Here is a 20,002-nt window from a genome sequence, read left to right as displayed (position 1 = left end):
TGGCGAAAGAGGCCACTTTCGCAAAGGACCTTTGCCTCTTGAAGCATCTCAAGGAGGTCTGGAGAAGGACAGCTGCCCAGGAAGCAGCTGCCCCTTGCCCTGCTGTCGAAGGAGCCTCCTTCAAAGGCACCAGGCGAGGGAGCGCCAGAAAGCTGCCTCGTCCTTTGCGCCTACAACCCCCTCCACCCCATAACAAAGAACCACAAAGAACTGCTGGAAAAGCTTGTTTCTTTTCATCCGCCGGCTTCTGAGAAGTTCACTTGGCCAGGGAAAGGGCTCCCTGCAGCGCCCCAAACAAGTGCATGCAAAAGCCCTAAAGCGGCAAGAAAGAGAGAGAAAGAGAAGCAAAGACAGCAAACCTTCGCTGCTGGAGAGCAAGTGCCTCTGCCTTCCTTTGCCAAAGAGGGCAGCAGCCGTGGCCCAGCCCTCCTCCTCCTCCTCCTCTCCGTTGTCTCTAAGGAAACAGATGTGTCACGTGAGGATCTCCTGCCTGCCAGCCACTGGCGCTCTCTCTCTCTCTTGGGGAAGAGCAGGTACCCCCCCAGGAAGGCCTCCCAGAGAGGCAGGTGTACACTCACCTGCACCTCCAGCTGCTCAAGGTGAGAGAGGCACCAGGACCTCCCCGCTACCTGGCTCCAGCCAGAGGCAGCATCTATTTTAAGACGTCGCCTCGCCTCCCTGCATCTCCCCTTTCAACATCTCAGCAGCCCGGACAGCTCCTTCTTCCGCTGGAGAATTCATAAAGCACACGGTTACACGGCTGCTACTGAGCTGCCACTGGGTTCTGGGTTGTTTTATTATTATTTTTATTTTGCTGACTCCCCCATCCCCGTCACAACCGGAATCTTTGCCGGGCAATTCAGGAATTTCCCCTTTCTGAAAAAGGGCACAGCAGATAACTGCAATGCCAGCAAAAAAACCCGCTTCGTTTTCAAAAGCCAGATTTCCTTGACAGCAGAGAAGCTTCTCGAAAGAAACGCACCCTTGGGGCCTGGAGGAGGAGGAGGAGAAGGAAGGAAGGAAGGAAGGAAGGAAGGGGAAGGAAGGGGAAGGAAGGAAGGAAGGAAGGAAGGAAGGAAGGAAGGAAGGAAGGAAGGAAGGAAGGAAGGGGAAGGAAGCAGGGAGAGCCAGCAGGCACGGGGTGGAGGGAGGACAGTCACACGCAAAGACAGCATCCCCTGGGGAGACACGCTTGCCCCAATTTTGAAAAGCAAACTCACAACGCAAGCTGGTCCTGCAGGAATTGTGACTGGGCTGGTGCTAGGATGGAGAGGCCTAAGCAAGGCAAGGCAGGGCGTTCCGACAGGCCAACATTTGCACTAGGCAGGGCAGAAAGGTAGCCTAGACTTGCCTGGGTGCTGAGCCCAGCTTCAGGCTTGCCAGCTCCACAGATGAACAAAAAAGGGCCCCCAAATCTCAGGTCCCAGAGCAAAGGAGGCCCCTGTTTGCAGGCGCAAAAGCCAGGCAGATTCCACAGCCTCCCCAAAAGTCAAGCCGTTGGGCAGCTGCAGTTGCGGCAGCTTGGGGAAGGCTGCTTCAATGCATCACAGACAGACAGGGACTTGGATGGGGCCACATAGGGGCCATCTAGTCCAACCCCCTGCAATGCAGGAATCTTTCACCCAACCTGGGACTTGAATCCATGACTCAAGATTCAGAATCTTGTGCTCTACCGGCTGAGCTATCCTTCAGGGCTACATGACAGGATGACTCTGAAATGAAGGGGCCAATTTCACGAAGGGGACGCTCCGCATGGGTTCTGCACCAACCAAGACAGCTTCAGGCGAGGATTACACAAATTCATGGAGGAGAATAAGGCTCCTGGTGGACACGAGCCGTGATGGCTCCGCTCTGCCTCCACAGTCAGAGGCAGCCCGGCTTCTGAATCCTGGTTGCTGGAAACCCCAGGAGGGGGGAGGATTCTTGCGTTCAGATCCTGCCCATGGGTTTCCCTGTGGGGGCACCTGGCTGGCGACTGTGAGAACAGGATGCCGGAATGGAGGGCCCACGGCCTGATCCACCAGGCTCTTCTTCGTTCCTTGGACGTTAGCCATGGGATCCCAGGGGATCCCCCTCGGGTGGTGGCACATTTGAGCAGGGTGGTCAAGAGAGGGGCCTTCTCAGAGAGTGCGCCTCATTGTGGAAGAGGAGTAGACATGCCCCCTCTGCCCACGGCTTCCAATGTAATAACCGTCCGTTAAGAGTTTGGGTGTAATCTTCGATACCTCCCTCTCTATGGAGTCGCAGATTACAGCTATAACAAAGGCGGCATTTTTTCATCTCCGCCAAGCTAAGCAGTTGGCCCCTTATCTCTCTCGTCCTGACCTAGCCACTGTGATCCATGCGACGGTCACCTCCAGACTGGATTATTGTAACTCGCTCTACGTGGGGCTGCCCTTGAGACTGACCCAGAAACTCCAGCGGGTGCAGAATGCCGCGGCGAGACTCCTTATGGGGTCTTCGCTGCGAGAGCACATTCATCCGGTATTATACCAGCTGCACTGGCTCCCGGTGGAGTACAGGATCAGGTTTAAGGTGCTGGTTTTAACCTTTAAAGCCCTATACGGCCTAGGACCCTCGTACCTACGGGACCGCCTCTCCTGGTATGCCCCACAGAGAAACCTACGGTCTGCAAATAATAACATCCTCAAGGTCCCAGGCCTCAGAGAGGTTAGGCTGGCCTCAACTAGAGCCAGGGCCTTCTCGGCTGCGGCTCCAAACTGGTGGAATGCTCTGTCACAAGAGACTAGGGCCCTGCGGGACCTGACATCTTTCCGCAGGGCCTGCAAGACAGAGTTGTTCCGCCAGGCTTTTGGTCAGGGCGCAGCCTGACTCCCTCCTCTGGCAACCTGCACAGAATTTTGTTTAATCGGTTGCCATCAATTTGATTTTAACTAATTTTTATAATGAAATTTTTAGAATGTGTTATTATTTGATTGTTTATTTGATTGTTGTTAGCCGCCCTGAGCCCGGCTTTGGCTGGGGAGGGCGGGATATAAATAAAAATTATTATTATTATTATTAATAATAATAATAATTTATTTATACGCCACCCACTCTGGCCGGCTTTCAAAAAAATCTTAAAATACAGTAATGCATCAAACTTTTATATGCCTGTTGTCTTTGTCCATGGAGTTTTCTTGGCAGGTATACTGGAGTGGCTTGCCGGTTCCTGCTCCAGGTGGATCACGTTTGGTCAAAACTCTCCACTCTGACCTGTCCATCTTGGGTGGCCCTGCATGGCATGGCTCATAGCTTATCTGAGTTATACAAGCCCCTTCGCCACGGCAAGGCAGTGATCAATGAAGGGATCCATGTATGGAAGTGAGAGCTGGACCATAAAGAAGGCTGATCGCCGAAGAACTAACTGATGCTTTTGAATTCTGGTGCTGGAGGAGACTCTTGAGAGTCCCATGGACTGCAAGAAGATCCAACCTCTCCGTTCTGAAGGAAATCAGCCCTGAGTGCTCACTGGAAGGACAGATCCTGAAGCTGAGGCTCCAAGACTTTGGCCACCTCATGAGAAGAGAAGACTCCCTGGAAAAGACCCTGATGCTGGGAAAGATGGAGGGCACAAGGAGAAGGGGACGACGGAGGACGAGATGGTAGGACAGTGTTCTCGAAGCTACCAGCATGGGTTTGACCAAACTGCAGGAGGCAGTGGAAGACAGGAGGGCCTGGCGTGCTCTGGTCCAGGGGGTAACAAAGAGGCGGACATGACTAAATGACTAAACAACAACATATAAGGGCGGGCACACCTTGGTTCTGGGTCCTCCTCCTTTCCTGCGTGTGAGGGGAGCATCCTGTTGCAACAGTTCAATAAAGATCAGGCTTAAGAGATGCTTTGTTTCTCAATATTCTCTGGTTGGCCTCTGTTTTTTCCTCCGACTGATGGAGAACCTACAAAGGACTCTATGAGGGCTCTTGTGTCCCCCATAAGGGAATAAGGGCAGATTTTCGTTTATTACAAAACGAAAAGGGTGAGCTGTTTTTCCTGACCCAAATGCAGGGTTTCTCCTGCTTTCTTCTTCTTTTTTTTAAGGGTACCAGAAGGTAAACATCTCTGACGCTCACTCTGTCACATGGACTAAATGACTCCCATGACTAATTTAAACAAGACTCTGTAAGGTTCTGCAATTACACCGTAAAGTCTACACGAGATCTCATTAGAGATTTTTTTTTTAAAAAAGCATGCAAACTCTAGAACAAACATGAAGCTTCACGCTGAGCTTTCTCTTAGGAGGACGGGAAACGAAAGGTCAGTGTTGGCATTAATGCTTTTAAAAAATGGCAAGCCAGTGGCTGCAACACAGCACAGTCAAAAATGGGACAGTCACGTGCAGCTAGGAAGCTGCTCTAACCTGTCTCTGAGGATTGCAGAGAAGCTGAAAAGGAGACGATACCAGGAGTGCCACCCACCTGCTGAACAAGGGGGACTGAGAACAAGCAAATCTATCCCGGGCACCTTTGCATTTTTCTTTAGCTTTATCCTGCAAGATGCCCTGCATCTGGTATGCTTCACTGGCTGTGTGGTGGTGGGAATTTATCTGCTGCCTTTGGTGTCTTACGGACAGAAAGGTGGGGTGGAAAGAATCAATAATTCTGCAGCCACCTTGGTGTGTTCCTTCTGTGTGCCTGTGGAGCCAGGCAAGGCAGGGACCAGCTCTACAGACTCCCGTGTCTGATTCTCCGCCAGCCCTCCTTGCTGGCGTCTCTCTGCCCACTTCCTGCCTCCCCTCCGTGCTGTGGAAGGAGATGCCATTTTGCTTCCTGGCAGGAACTGGCTGGTGAGGCAGAGAGGAGGAGAACTTACCTGCAGCCATCCGTCACGGCTGGATTTGCTTTGCGATCATTACACAAATCCATTCGGGGCCTAATACGCATCAGCCAGAACAAGAAGCTGCATCAGAAGGAAAACGTTTGTGTGCTAATTGTTTTCCCAAATTACCGCTCCGTACTCAGGAGTCCTTGCAATTTGGAGCGCTGCTTTAATGTCAAAATTGCCCGCTCCTTTTAATTTTCTTTTCCTCCCAGAATTAATGCTTGAAGCTTTATGGTAAATACCAATCCAGGGGAAGAAATTACACGGTGCAATTTGAGTAGCGAGTTTAATTGCAAAACAATTTTCTTTCTTCTGAAATGCATCCGTGGCCGCCCACCGGAAACACCTCTCTCACCTGGGGCCAGCCCCAAACGGCCTGTGGTCCCACTGAGACTGCAGAGATTTCTACAGACTTTCCTGGGAGCAAGGCCCATTAAACTCAGCGAGATCTGCTTCCATGCGAACATAGACAGGTTTCACGGTGGTCTTTGGTCCAGAGGCATTGCCTCTGTTCTACCAAATACGCAGAAATGAATAGCTGGCCAGGATAGCTTGGTAACCTCAGCGTTGGATTACTGTAATGCGCTCTATGTGGGGCTCCCCTTGAGGCTGCAGCTGGGGCAGAATGCTCGCTTTGGGGGGCAAAATGCCCCCAGCACCTCACTCCTTGCTTTTCAGGATTTGCACTAGGTGCCTGATTTGCATTGCTTTCAAAATTCATCGGCTTTTGTTTCCTGTTTTTATTTTCTTATTGCATTTTGTACATTGAGACATGTGTGGAAGGTGATAAATAAACAAACCAGCTAAACCTGCCCAACAGGCAGTGGCGTAGCGTGGGGGGTGCAGGGGGGGCCGGCCGCAATGGGCGCAACATCTGGGGGTTAGGGGGCGCGAATCCACAGGTTAGGGGGTGCGAATCCACGGGTTAGGGGGCGCAAATTACTTGCCTTGCCCCGGGTGCTGACAACCCACGCTACGCCACTGCCAACAGGCAGTGGTGCAGCAAACAGCAACCCCACCGTTCCAAATCCGCCCTTCCAAATTTTCAAAAGTGAAACGACTTAGGGGAAAGGCAGCGATTAAGGCTGCCACGTGGTCTCGCTGGCACAGATTCATCTGTTCCATTAGCAAATCACAATTACCAGGAAAGACCAAATCTAATTTCTGTTCATTTGCTAACTTCTACATCCTTGCTCATTTATAAAGCATGCAGGTTGCTTGAATACAAGGGCTGAGCTTCTGCAGTATTTTGGTAGGAATTCTGTGTTGCCAGGGACACATGGGCAGTGGCAAAATGTATTCTGGGGGGGGGGGAGGGGGGGAAGGACTAGACAGGCAACAGGGAGCAAGAGATTGCTTATGTTTGCTACAGGAACTCCACCTATCTGCCGCCCCTGCCAATATGGGAAGGTGGTATAGTAGTAGTAGTAGTAATAATAATAAACAACAACAACAATAATAATAATAAATAATAGATTTATTTATACCCCATCCATCTGGCTGGTAAAGGGACTCTGGCCGTGTGCTTTAAAACAGATCTAGGAAACAAGCGAAGCCAAGGAGGTTGCTCTTGATACAGGCATGCCAAGACACCCCCGGGAATAAGTGTCAAGCTGGGAATTCTCCAGGAAACAAACACTCTTTCTCCTGGTCTCTTAGGACCCTACCCTGAAAACCATGGAGCGCTTAACTGGATTTTAGAAAGGGCTGTTCCAACAAGCAGACACCTTTGGGGGGCTACCTAAACCAAAGAACTATATCCCCCTGCCAACACCCTTCCAGTCCAGTGCAAACGCCCAACGGCCTGACCTCTCTGCCAGCTCCAGGCTTCCTGGAAAACTGCTCAGAGGAAGTCACTGAGACCTGGGCAAAAGGCTGTCTCTTCCGCACTCCTTCCCACTCCGAAGACAAGCAGTAAGAGGGTGGGGAGAGCCTCAGGGAGGCGGCAGAGACAGACACAGGATGCAAGATGCCATCACCAGCTTATCTGTACGCAACCTTTCCATGGCACACTGTGCCCAACATCAGAAGAGAACAAGGCGTAGTAAAATGCAACAAACACATTCTGCCTCTTCCGACTCTCCACCCTGGGAATTCTGCCGTCTGCACAGGTGCCAGGTTGTCCCCAAGACATCATGCACGTGTCATGCGACGTCACACACTTCCCAGCACAGGGTGGCGCAGCCTTCTGCTAGCGGCAATGAGGCCCGGTGGGGGAATGGGAGAAAGAAAGATGGAGGCGCCTTGAAAAAACTAGGAGAATAAGGGGATAGTAGCACCCCCTCCCCAATATTTGGAGATGAAATTATCTGCCTATAATTGGGTACTGAGGTTGAGACCTCTTTCCTGAGCGTTCACCCTGATTAATTTGCAGAATGTTTGCAGGGAGGTCATACAATGTTGGCTGCTTATTCAGTATACATTCCAATCTGTTTGCAGAACATTATACCACACAACCGCGAGACAGCCACCTCCTCAACCAAGCCCACCCTGAGAAAACCAAGGTCACCCGTGACTTCTCTTCCAGGCCATCACTGCCCCTGCAACAAGAGGCCCCCACAGACCTTTTTCAATTTAACACCTGTGATGCCACTTTCTGGATTAAATCCGGTGAGCGCACAAGTTCAATAACATTCAACGACATAATGTCCCTGGCAATTGGACCAGAGCAGGGTTACAGATTCCTGCACTGCATGGGGCTGGACTAGATGAACTTCGGCGTCCCTTCTGACTCTACAATTCTAGGATTCCTGCCAGGTTCTGCTCACCCAGTAACTGCTAAAAAAGTGACTAACCGGACGCTGGTGTTACCTCCCCACAAGCTGCTTCAAGGATGCCAGGAGGCCAAACGCAGAACCAGCCATTTGGAACACAGACACACACACACACACCTGCCACAGTTCTGCCTCTGGAGACAGGACAGTCTCCTCCAAACTGCCCCCCTACAGGCACTCTGGACCACAACTGCCATCAGCCTGGGCATCCTGCGGCTGTTCCGGAGGGCAACACACCAGGGAAGGCTGCAGTCAGCCAATGTTCTGCAAGCGCTTGCCAGGCTACAGAAGGAGGTCTCAGAGCTGAGCATCTTTCCACCCACAGCAGAACGGCGAGGACCAGACAGTGAGAATCCGCTCCAAGAGGATCAACAAAATGACTCTCAAGGCTCCTCATACAGATAGCCTTTTCGGGCAGAGACCCTTCCTCTCTGCGCTTCTCTTGGCCGCCCTTCCAGAACCCAGGCGCCAGGCGTACAAAGGAAAGGGAGGAAGAGCGAGAGGAGACATTGGGGCAGAACGGAAGAGATACTCACCCTGTGTGGGCCAGGTCGAGGGGCTTCTCTGGCTGCTCCGGGTACACGGGGTGAGGAGGCTCTCGACTGGGTACACAACCAAGAGATTTGCTAATGGCATGGCTCAGCTTCTTGGCAGGCGATTTCTGTTGTGTTTTTTTCCAGAGAGAGAATTAAACACAGAAATGGGAATTAGCACAGCAAAGCAATCAGTGCAGCACAGCGCAGAGCTGAAGAGGAGCTGTGCTCCAGCCTCCCAGGACACAGGGCTCTCCAGGCGCAAGCCCCAGGCAGCTGCCAAACAATGCCTGGTGTCCAAAGGGGGCCTGGAGCCAGGATCTCTCCCACCCTGCCCATCACCCCAACCCCAACCCAATTGCACTGGCTGCCAAATCGCTTCTGGGCCCAACTCAAAGGGCTAGTTTTGATCTATAAAGCCTTAAATGCCTCAAGGACCCTCTCTCCCCATGTGAACCAACCCAGACCCTGTGATGGTCATCTGAGGCCCTTCTTTGTGGTCTTCTGGAGCCATCATTATATGTCTTTAGGCTCCAGGTGAAAACATTCCTCTTCAATCGGGCCTTTGGCTGCGGGGGGGGGGATGGGGACGTATTTTTGTTTCGTTATTATGCTATGCGTTTTGTGCTCTTATGCTGCAAACAAAACTGCAATCTTTGGAGGAAGGGTGGTATATAAATTTAATACAGTGGTGCCTCGCAAGACGAAATTAATTCGTTCCGCAAGTCTCTTCGTCTTGCGGTTTTTTTGTCTTGCGATGCACGGTTTCCCATAGGAATGCATTGAAAATCAATTAATGCGTTCCTAGGGAAACCGCCTTCAGACCAGGTCCGGGGACAGTCTGTCCCCCGACCTCTTCTGAAGGCTGGGGGGGGGGGAATAAGGGCTTTTCTTCCCACCCCCAGCATTTTAAAAAACCCCGGGACAGCGGAGGACTTCTCCGCTGTCCGGGCGATCTTAAAATGCTGGCGGGTGGCATTTTAAAATTGCCCCGGACAGCGGAGGACTTCTCCGCTGTCCGGGGCGATTTAAAAGCCCCTGGGAAGGCAGGCAGGGGGGACAAAGACTTTCGCCCCCCGCCCGCCTTCAGAAGGTGTTCCCGCCCCCCCGCCCCGCTTCGGAACAGCATTCCGAAGTGGGGCGGCTGGGGCAGGTGTTCCCGCCCCCCCCGCCCCGCTTCGGAACAGCGTTTTAAAATGCTGGGGGTCGGGAGCGAAGCGTTCGCTGCCGACCCCCAGCATTTTAAAATCTCCCCGGGACAGGGGGAGATTTTAAAATGCTGGGGGTCGGCAGCGAACGCTTCGCTCCCGACCCCCAGCATTTTAAGATCGCCCGGGGCAGGCGGGGGGGAAGGCAGGCGGGGGGGGGAGCAAAGACTTTTGCCCCCCGCCGGCCTTCAGAAGAGGTCCTCTTCTGAAGGCCGGCTGTGGGCGAAAGTCTTTGCTCCCGACCGCCAGCATTTCCCTATGGGCTTTCGTCTTGCGATGCAAGCCCATAGGGAAATTCGTCTTGCGAAGCGCCTCCAAAACAGAAAACCCTTTCATCTTGCGGGTTTTCCGTCTTGCGAGGCATTCGTCTTGCGGGGTACCACTGTAAATCATCACTGCTGGGTTAATATTATGCATGGTGCAAGAGTCCATAGGCTTGTTGCAACTGCCTTGTCTCCAGGGCATCAAGGCCTTGTAGGGACAGGATGCCAGCTTGCTTTTCACTCATAGGATCATGGAACTGATAATTTCATCTCCAAATAGAGTTGGAAGGGACCCCAAGGGCCATCCATTCTTACCCCCTGCAACGCGCAGCAGAGTGTGCCAGAATCAAAAAAGGGGGTCTCAATTTCGCACCAGAGAAACCAGCGTCTTCTTGTCACTGGTTTTCCTAACCACAGTCAGAGAAGCCCACAAGCCCTTCCCTGGCATGGATTGCAGGCACCATCTTGTGGTTTCACTGCACGAGAGGCACTTACGCAATCTCTACTGCTGCAATTTTCCTAACCTTGTGGTTGGAAAGATGAGCAGGGCCTGCAGGTGTGACCTTGTCGCAAGGTGCTTGTTCCCGTTGCCATACTCAAAGGTTTTAAGAGGATGTGTCCTTGACAAGGACTAGGTGGATGGGAGGGAGGGAGGGAGCTGGAGCCAAGTGCTGAGGGGAGGCAGAAGCCCTAAAAGTGCTAAAAAGATCCTTTCGCATGTGAGACAACCTCCCCAGACCCATAGAAACATCTGGAGAGACCTATTGGGTTAGAGCTTTTTAATATAAACTGGTTCACACTTTGAGGCTGTTGGCATCAGGCCCTCTAACAAGGAGGAATTTGCAGACTCCTGGACCCAGCCAGAAGCCTTCTCTTTATTAGAGGCAAGAAGGCTAGAGAGAGGCTGGATCGGTGGTGGGCTGGGCTGGGCCAAACACCTGGTCTGTAACGCCAGGAGGCCTGAGCCCCAGAAAAGAGCTCCCTCTTTGCCACCACAGAAGAGGCCCCCACAGGCGTTCCTGTTGAATGGTTTCTTTAAATTTTAGGTTTCATTATTGTTTCACAAGATGTGTACGTCTTTAAAGGCCAGAACAAATAACATGACCTAGTTTTACAGCTGTGAAGCAATATAGCAGGTGCTGTTAAGCTATGTTAATTAAGCTGTTGGGTACAGTATATAAAGAGCAGCATGTAGCTCTCTCAGTACCCTGGTGGAGGGGTCACACTTATTGATATAATGTAAAGGTAAAGGGACCCCTGACCATTAGGCCCAGTTGTGGCCGACTCTGGGGTTGCGGCGCTCATCTCACTTTATTGGCCAAGGGAGCCGGCGTACAGCTTCCGGGTCATATGGCCAGCATGACTAAGCCGCTTCTGGCGATCAAGAGCAGCGCACGGAAACGTCGTTTACCTTCCCGCCGGAGCGGTACCTATTGATCTACTAGCACTTTGATGTGCTTTCGAACTGCTAGATTGGCAGGGACCGAGCAACAGGAGCTCACCCCGTCACGGGGATTTGAACCGCCAACCTCCTGATCGGCAAGTCCTAGACTCTGTGGTTTAAACCACAACGCCACCTGTGTCCCTTTATATATAATGTAATTTAGTGTAAAAGGAGTTTTTGTTTTTGTTATTTGTTATTAAACCAAGCAAAAGTTACTTTTGCGTTTCTTGAAAGTGTGGTCTCCCCAGCACGCCTTCTGCAGCGCAACTAATCTGCAAATAGCCAACATCTTTGGTTATGGGCCCAGCTGCTCAGTGGATGACTGCACATTTTTGGACTTAGAGAAAGGTTTGAAAACTCCTTCTCCTGTTGCTGTGGTTCTGTGGGTCTGGAAGAGTTCCAGAATGGTTGACCGGGTTCCAGAAGCCGAGAAAGCTCTGATGTTCCCACAGCTGGCAGATGAGAACTGTAGTTTATGGTCGCTTCGGGTGGAGGCGCTTTTGACCTCTCGAGAAGTGTGGACCTATGTGACTGATGATCCCCCTGACCCTGTGACTAATGCTTGGTCGAAAGGAGATATGAAAGCCAGGGCGATAATTAATTTGGCTGTCAGCGACCAGCAAGTAGTATATATAAGGAATAAGAAAACTGTCAAAGAAATGTGGGAGTTGGTAGGACTCCGCAAGGGTCTTCCTACACCTTCTGTTCCAGCTGCCGCCTCTTTGGCTTCACTGCCCTCAGCAGAGGTGCCCCCCAGGGAGCTGAACTGGGCATCAGGGCATCATGACTGCTGTCAACTGCCCAGGTCATCTCCACATCCCACAGAGTGAGCACAGCTTCAACAGAAGCATCAGCCACGCCAGGAGGAAAATTCCCCAGAGCTTTCCGGAATCCGTCCGCCTCCAGGAGGGGACTGTTTAATAACAGGTCCGTTCCCCCCCCCCCCCGGGCACTCCTGCAGAGGGAAGTGGCTGCTGAAGGTCTTGACCTCAACAGGAAATGATCCGACCATGACAATGGGATAGATGTTAATTCCACCCCTTTCATATTCACCATCTTGATGGTGAGTCAAGAGCATGTTCTGCTCACATGCATATACACACTGGGACAGACTTGTGGTGATCGTGGCAGCCATGGAATCCCTGGACTGGGTGACCTCGGTGCAGAAGCTGAGATCCAAATGCAACCATGACCCCAGGGATCCCTCAACACTGGGCCTCCAGCTCAGGCAGGGAGACTTGTTTGCCTGCTATGGTCATCTTCTTTGGCAATTCCTCGTAGCTGAGGAAGATTGTCTTCCAGGAACACAGTTTTAGCATTGAGTCCGTAAGTGACTGTGGAGGCCAATTCTGGATCCACACGTCCTTCCACAGTGAGGACATTGGTTTCCGGGCAGGAGTTGATCACGGTGAGGGTTTGTTAAACGTGTCTTCCTTTTAGCTTGTTTCTCCCTTGTATCCTGAGTTCGAGCGTCTTCAAAATCTGTGACACTTTGGTAAAGGCTGTTCTGCAACTGGAGCACTCGCAGGCCAGTGTTTCCCAGTTATCAGTGCTTATACTACATTTTAAAAACAGTGGTTTTGAGAGCATCTTTAAGCCTCTTTTGTTGTCCACCGGTTATTTCGCTTTCCATTCTTAAGTTGGGAATAGAGTAGTTGCTTTGGAAGACGACTGTCAGGCATCCGAGCAACATGACCAGTCCAACGAAGTTGATGTTGAAGAATCTTTGCCTGCTATGGTAGGGCATGGAGCAGAGTGTGCTTGTGAACCTACAAAAATGTTCTGAAATGTAGGGTGGCAAATGCTCAGTGGGAAAGTGGCTGGGGCAGAGCAAGGCCATTCACAAGAAGTCCCTCTGGTGGCTTGCCCTCCTTCAGGAGACATGGCACCTCTAAGCCCTTCAAGGCAGGAGGAAGGTAAGAACCATGTACTGACTTAAGAGAAAGGGAGAGCGGCAGATGGAACTGGGGGAACCAACAAGGAACCAGGAAAGCAGGCACCAAAAAAGCGCAGGCACTCACTCACCCACCCCTCTCCCAGTCACTGGGAACCAACCAGAAGGACGTCTGGGTAACCAACAGCTCAAGCTTCTATACCCAGAGAACCTGGTCAAGAGATACACATATGTTATTTTGACGCACTGATTTCTCTTTCCAAAGGCGAGTCAAGCGTTCGTTTTCCCACATGGATTTCTTAGGTGCAACTGACACCAGCGGGGAGAGCACGGATCCTCCGCTACCCACGCCCTCCCTGCGCAGAAGACTTCCGCGCAGGGAGAGTAGGAGGAGACTTGGCGTCAAACAACTTTTATGTTGGAAAAGGTTTAAGAAACGCCCACTGATGGACTCTGCTAGCGACTGAGGCAGCCACGAAGTGAAGGGCTGTCCAGACAGAAAGGTTTAACCAGGCAACATAGCCAGGAGAGGCGACAACTTACGCACGAGCAACCCATACTCATTACAGAGACGATGGCAGCACAGCATGTGCCGAGGATCTGGGACAAAGCAACACTTCTTGAGGGCTCCAGTAACATGCTAACCTGCACGGCTGGTGTTATTCTCTGAAAGAATCAGTGCTTCCGCCAGCAAAAGCGGTTTTGATTTTTTCAAAAAGCAAGGTTTTGAGAGGATAATCTTACTAGCTATGCGTGCTGGATGTTCTTGCCGCTTGTTCAGCTAGGAGGTTTCTGGAGCAGAGCAAGTGGAAGTCAGCTAACGGCACCGTTTCATTTCTTAAGCCTTCTTTTCCTTTCTTTGATGCTCAGTAATTTAAATGTTGTATTTGCCTTGGTTTTAAGTCTTCGTTATTCTTTGTTTTATTATTATATGATCACGTTCTTATGATTCTGCACTATTAGCAGGATAAAGTGTGTCATTTCATGTTCAGGAGCAAAGAACTACTGAAAGCTTCGGCGCTAACCATTATGCCAAAACTGCACTTCCCGGCATATGTCTGCTTTTTGTTTTCTAAAAATAAATAATGGCACCGTGTCCAAAATGTTGCAAATCTTATTTGGATTCTCTCAGTTTTACATTACCTAATATCTCCTAAATTATAGTCTTAAAAGACCATGGGGAACTGCCAATACGTACTTTCAGCTGGCGAACAATCGCAGGCTTTTCTTTTAGCACATACAGAATTGTAGAGATGGAAGGGACCCCAAGAGTCATCTAGTCCAACCCTCTGCAGTGTAGGAATCTACGTTTCAAAAGCAGTTCACTACACTTTAGAAGGGCAGAGCTGATGGTGGAGGCAGGAGCTGTTTTTCTTACAAGGTATTGTTGTGTGTGATATAATAGTAATAATAATAATAATAATTAATAATGTATTTATGCCCTGCCTATTTGGCTGGGTTTCCCCAGCCACTCTGGGCAGCTTCCAACAAAAGATTAAAAATACATTATGGGCTTTTAGTGTTGTGGCTCCTGCCCTCTGGAATTCCTTCCCCCTTGAATCTGGGCAGATGCCACTTCCTGAAGTTCTTCCTCTTCCTCTTCCAACAAGCCTTTTGAGCCGGGATACTTCCCAGGCTGCATCTTTACCGAGACTGCTGTCAAGAGGCAGTGAACCAGAGTTTGGGAGCAAATATCACCCACGCTCTGATCATAACCGGCTCTCTTTCTCCACAACATCAGTCAGGACAAGCTGAGCACACACTGTCATGGTTCCTGGGTGAAATGAGGAACAGAGGAGGGCTAGCAAACCGCTTGCACCTGCGATGACAGAGGCCCTGCAGGTGGGGGGTTCTGGGGGCACTGGCCAGCTGCTTGACTGTCCTGAAGGGATAGCTCTTTCTCTCTGAAACAACAGGCAGGGAGCCGCAGCATGCAGCATATGAATTGGGGGGCTCTCTCCCACCACCCAGTCTCTTGGCAAGAACTGTTGGGATACTGCTGGGGAGACGGGGGCATCAGGCAGGCCCCCAGCTGGCTCCAGCCGCCGGCTGGCAGCCGGATGATCGTCGGTCTCCCTTGGAACAGCAACAATCGGCGACACGAGCCTCAGATACGTTTAGAGACCCGTGCATGCTCTATCAGCAGAGTGCGTAAATCTTCTCACAGCAGAAGAGGCAGACAGAGAAACGTGTAAGCAGTATATTACAGCATTTTATTCAGCAGCAGGAACAAAGAAAAAACATGTCTGCTTCCCTTCGTGTCCAGCAAAACAGCAGCAAAGCAAAAGTTATATACAAACGGAAGCTCCCAGCAAGCGCTGGAAGTAAACAGGCACGTGACACACAACAGTCATGCCTGACCCTTTTAAGGTGGAACAGAACTATATCCTAACAAAAACTGCTGCTTAAGTGTATATGGGTGTACTATTCATATATTAGCTTAGCTTAGCCCACTTCACAGAGCTGTTAACATAGGTAAAATGGAGGGAAAGCAAGACATAAATATATAATGTCATGCATGTAAAGAAATACTTTAAAAATGAAGATCTTTATCCCAGTCTGCATCTGCACTGGAATTGTTTTTAAGATGTTTTACCATTTGTGTGTTTGTTGCCCTGGGCTGCCTTAGGGAGGAAGGGCAGGATATAAACTGAATAAAAAATAATATGGTTAAAAGGTAAAGGGACCCCTGACCATTAGGTCCAGTCGTGGCCGACTCTGGGGTTGCGGCGCTCATCTCGCTTTACTGGCCGAGGGAGCCGGCATACAGCTTCTGGGTCATGTGGCCAGCAGGACTAAACCGCTTCTGGCGAACCACAGCAGCGCACAGAAACGCCGTTTACCTTCCCCCCGGAGTGGTACCTATTTATCTACTTGCACTTTGATGTGCTTTCGAACTGCTAGGTTGGCAGGAGCAGGGACCGAGCAACGGGAGCTCACCCCGTCGCGGGGATTCGAACCGCCGACCTTCTGATCGGCAAGCCCTAGGCTCTGTGGTTTAACCCACAGCACCACCCACGTCCCTTAAAAGGTAAAGGGACCCCTGACCATTTGGTCCAGACCATTTGTTTTTAAGATGTTTTACCATTTGTGTGTTTGCTACCCAGGGCTGCCTTAGGGAGGAAGGGCAGGATATAAACTGAATGAAAAATAATATGGTTAGCAATAGATTATTTAGAGGCAGATGATAATGATAGGGTTGAATTCAACTAAGTCACTTAGTTGAGCCTAGAGCATATATTTTTTTTGGGGGGGCAGTTGTACGCTATATTCTAAAGCTCATTTAATAAACTCTGGTGAAATAAATAAAGGAGAGGCCCGTGACCCATAAAAAGTGCTTTTGCTTGCTTGTCCTCTGTGCATGCATTTGCGCTGAGAGCCCCTTGCTCTGCTCTGTCACAGAAACAGGCTGTAGCCAAGGTTAAAAAATAATCTGTGTAGAGAAGCTGGTGAGAGAATGGAGGAGGTCACTAAACACATCCCGGTTGCTTTGCTTTCTGCCTTAAGAAGTGAAAAATTCCACCCCAAGGTGAAGACGGGATTTCTGGCACAAGAACATGAGCAGACCCCGCCCTCTGCTGGAGAAACGTCACATCTTCCTAAAAAATTTAGGAACACCATTTCCAAGAGTGCAATACAGTGAGGAAAATGCTTTATACTGACATAGGAGACAAGTATATGCAGACCGACTCTCAATTAATTTGGAAGAGGTTCTGGGTTAGCAAGATGTCCTTTGGCTGAGATGCTTGCCACAGACATTCCTCCAGAGACCCTGGAGTTTCTGTGCACTGCTCTGGTTTCACCAGAAGTGGCTTAGTCCTGCTGGCCACATGACCCAGAAAAACTCTGCGGACAAACGTTGGCTCCCTCGGCCAGTAAAGCGAGATGAGCGCCGCAACCCCAGAGTCATTTGCGACTGGACTTAACTGTCGGGGGTCCTTAACCTTTTGTTTCCTCAACTGTTGAACATTTTCCAAATATAGCCCTTTTCCAGCTGTGCTTCTCTCTTTAGAAAGCCGAGCTCTCGCAAAACTGTCAGCATCTGTTGTGAAGCATGGTGCCACAAAACTGGGCATGTCTTCTTCAGGTGCTGTCTTAGGTGAACCGAGGAGAGAGATATTGTGGATTCCCACCACACCCACAGAAATTATCATGGCATCTTCCTTTGGGCTGTGCATGATGGAGAGTCTCAATCCAGGTCCTGCGCATTAAACCCATTTTATGCTCAGCTAACCGTAACTGATACATACTGGTTTGCATGCAGAGTTGTGTCAGCGGAAAGACACTCATCAAGGGGAATTCCCTGATCTATTGCCCTCACTGCAGCATCCTTAGTGTGCATGCGTGAGCGTACGCACATGCACACACATCCAGCCTCTCCCGAGTGCTGAGTCAGGTGCAATACGCTGACTTGATGCAAAACAGAGGGATCTGTTTGTCTGCTTTTTCGTTTTAGTATTTAGCATTTTAGAATTTAGTATTTCGCTTGACTGGAGAGTTGTAACGTTCAAATTTCAAACTGTAACAAATGATACATTTGCCAGTTGGTGCTATTGTGGGATAATTACCCCCAAATTCATTTCAGTGCCCATTTCAGGGGCACAATCAGGAACTCCTGGTTTGCTTCTTTCTGGCTCAAAGACAGGAGCTCAGCTGAACAGCCACATGCTGCAAAGGGGCTCTCTCTCACCAAAGGGGCTCTCTCTCCCCCACACACCTGGATTTAACACTTAGCTTTTTAAATACAACACTTCCCCTTTGATGCTCCCGGAAATGCTGGCTGTGTGCTGTATTTTTCCTCCAAGGGTGCATCCTTGGAGTTATATTATCTGTTAAATCTCACTTCAGGCCTTTTCTCTCCACCACACTTCACTCTGTGAATGTTCACATGTTGTTGTTGTTTAGTCATTTAGTCATTTAGTTGTGTCCGCCTCTTCGTGACCTCCTGGACCAGAGCATGCCAGGCCCTCCTGTCTTCCACTGCCTCCCCCAGTTTGGTCAAACTCATGCTGCTAGCTTCGAGAACACTGTCCCATCATCTCGTCCTCTGTCGTCCCCTTCTCCTTGTGCCCTCCATCTTCCCCAACATCAGGGTCTTTTCCAGGGAGTCTTCTCTTCTCATGAGGTAGCCAAAGTCTTGGAGCCTCAGCTTCACGATCTGTCCTTCCAGTGAGCACTCAGGGCTGATTTCCTTCAGAATGGAGAGGTTTGATCTTCTTGCAGTCCATGGGACTCTCAAGAGTCTCCTCCAGCACCAATAAATACCCATTTCATTTCCAGCCCGTCTCATGCATCTGACAAAGCAAGTTCTACTTAATAGACAGTCATGTCAAGTTTTTAAGGTTCAGCTGCAGCCCCCTATCCTTCCAGTACCCACGAAGTGAGCAAGAGTGGAGGACTTCAGAGAGTCAGAATGACTTTTACCGATTTTACTTTTACAAAGGTCAGAAAATGATCAGGTTGCTAACAAACCCCTGAGGACAGTATAAAGGACCCCTGGACAGTTAAGTCCAGTCAAAGGTGACTATGGGGTTGTAGCACTCATCTCGCTTTCAGGCTGAGCGAGCCGGCGTTTGTCCACAGACAGCTTTCCGGGTCATGTGGCCAGCAGGACTAAACCACTTATGGCCCAACAGGACACCATGACGGAAACCAGAGCACACGGAAATGCCATTTACCTTCCTGCCGCAGCGGTATCTATTTGTCTACTTGTGCTGGTGTGCTTTCGAACTGCTAGGTTGGCAGGAGCTGGGACAGAGCAACGGGAGCTCACCTGTCATGAGGATTCAAACCACCAACCTTCTGATCGGCAAGCTCAAGAGGCTCAGTGGTTTAGACCACAGCGCCACCCCGAAGTCCTTGCTCAAGTGGAGAATTGTCTTTGAGAAGTAGCAGCCTCTCTCCTGAATCAGCAGACATCATTTTTAATCCCCATAAAAAAGCACCTTATTCTAACACTTTCCTATATCCATTAAAGATTTAGAGAGAGAGTGAGAGAGAGATGCCTGTCAATGGCTATGAATCCAGAATAGACTCCTTGAAATTAGGAAAGAATTCCTAGCCCAAAACACTTATTTTCCATTTTAAAAGGCATCAAGTTTCAGAAACAGAGCCTCTGTCTGTATAGCAACCAAATATAACCCTGGCAGCAGCAGCAGTGCAGCCCAAGGTCTCTGTTATGGAGCACCAGAAGTGGTTTAGCACCAAAGACCATTCAAGCACATTCTCTCCCCAACCCTGCCTGCTGCGTTTCCTACTTTGCTGTTTCTTCCAAATCCAAGCCAAAGAATCCTGTTCTCAGGATCCTCCCCTCCATATCTCTCTCTCTCTCTCTGGGATTCAGGAGCTTACCCTCCCCGACCCAAGAGAAACTGCATGACTTGCTGATATAGAGAACATGCGTGTTCACTGCTGGGCTCCCAGGTCATCTGGACAAATAAAGGCAAGCTTTGATGACAACAGATCAATCTTCAGAGATGCAGGCAGGATCAGTGGTGTCAAAAACAGACACGCAGGTGTCCTTAGAAGAGGACCTGTGGCCATTCCACACTGGTCCCTGCAGGACCGACAGGCTACTGGCCTTCCCATGATGGACTGACCTCTGGCGCTGCACAATAGAGAACCCACAGCCCCAAACACACCCATGGCAGAAAAGCAATGCGCCTGAGCCGCAGGAGAGCAAGAGGCTTACCCAAGAGGAGTGCTCCTTCATCTGATGCTGGTTGCTGTGAGTGCCGCTTGCGTGGCCGCGCCAAAAGCAGTTTTGACAGAGCTGGTAGTTGTGGCACTGCTGGCACCGGTAGCGGAAGCCCATCATGCTCTCACAGCGGCAGTAAGAACACTCCACAGGATGGAAGACTGGGAGGGGGAAGGGGAGGAAGAGGAGTCAGAAGCGCCTCCGGAGCAGCAGGAGGCTTCGTCCTGAATGAGGCACACCCCACACGCCCCTCTGCAAAAGGACAAACTCCTAGAATTCCCCACACGTCAAACAGGCGTGTGCTAATTGGGGCGCGTGGCTGCCTGCCAGCCTGCTAAACAGGCACTGGCACCCTTACCCTTGTCTC

The 20,002-nt window shown here is 50.4% G+C and overlaps 1 protein-coding gene across 6 annotated transcripts in view; it reads right to left on the bottom strand.

The window, feature by feature from the left end:
• DTNB (dystrobrevin beta) overlaps positions 1 to 20,002 on the bottom strand; it is a 109,877-nt gene that overhangs the window by 60,034 nt on the left and 29,841 nt on the right. For all 6 annotated transcript variants that reach the window (XM_083494428.1, XM_083494431.1, XM_083494429.1 and 3 more), the window contains exons 8-9: positions 19,630 to 19,796; positions 8,133 to 8,257 (exon numbers count right to left, since the gene is read on the bottom strand). In XM_083494428.1, the coding sequence (XP_083350554.1) occupies positions 8,133 to 8,257; positions 19,630 to 19,796 (292 nt within the window). The remainder of the gene's footprint in view (positions 1 to 8,132; positions 8,258 to 19,629; positions 19,797 to 20,002) is intronic.

This window comes from Podarcis liolepis (genome assembly GCF_965112155.1).
Source record: "Podarcis liolepis genome assembly, chromosome: 3".
Classification (NCBI taxonomy): Eukaryota; Metazoa; Chordata; class Lepidosauria; order Squamata; family Lacertidae; genus Podarcis; species Podarcis liolepis.
The sequence above is the reverse complement of the archived record's forward strand: the minus strand, read 5'-3'. Positions and strand labels throughout refer to the sequence as shown.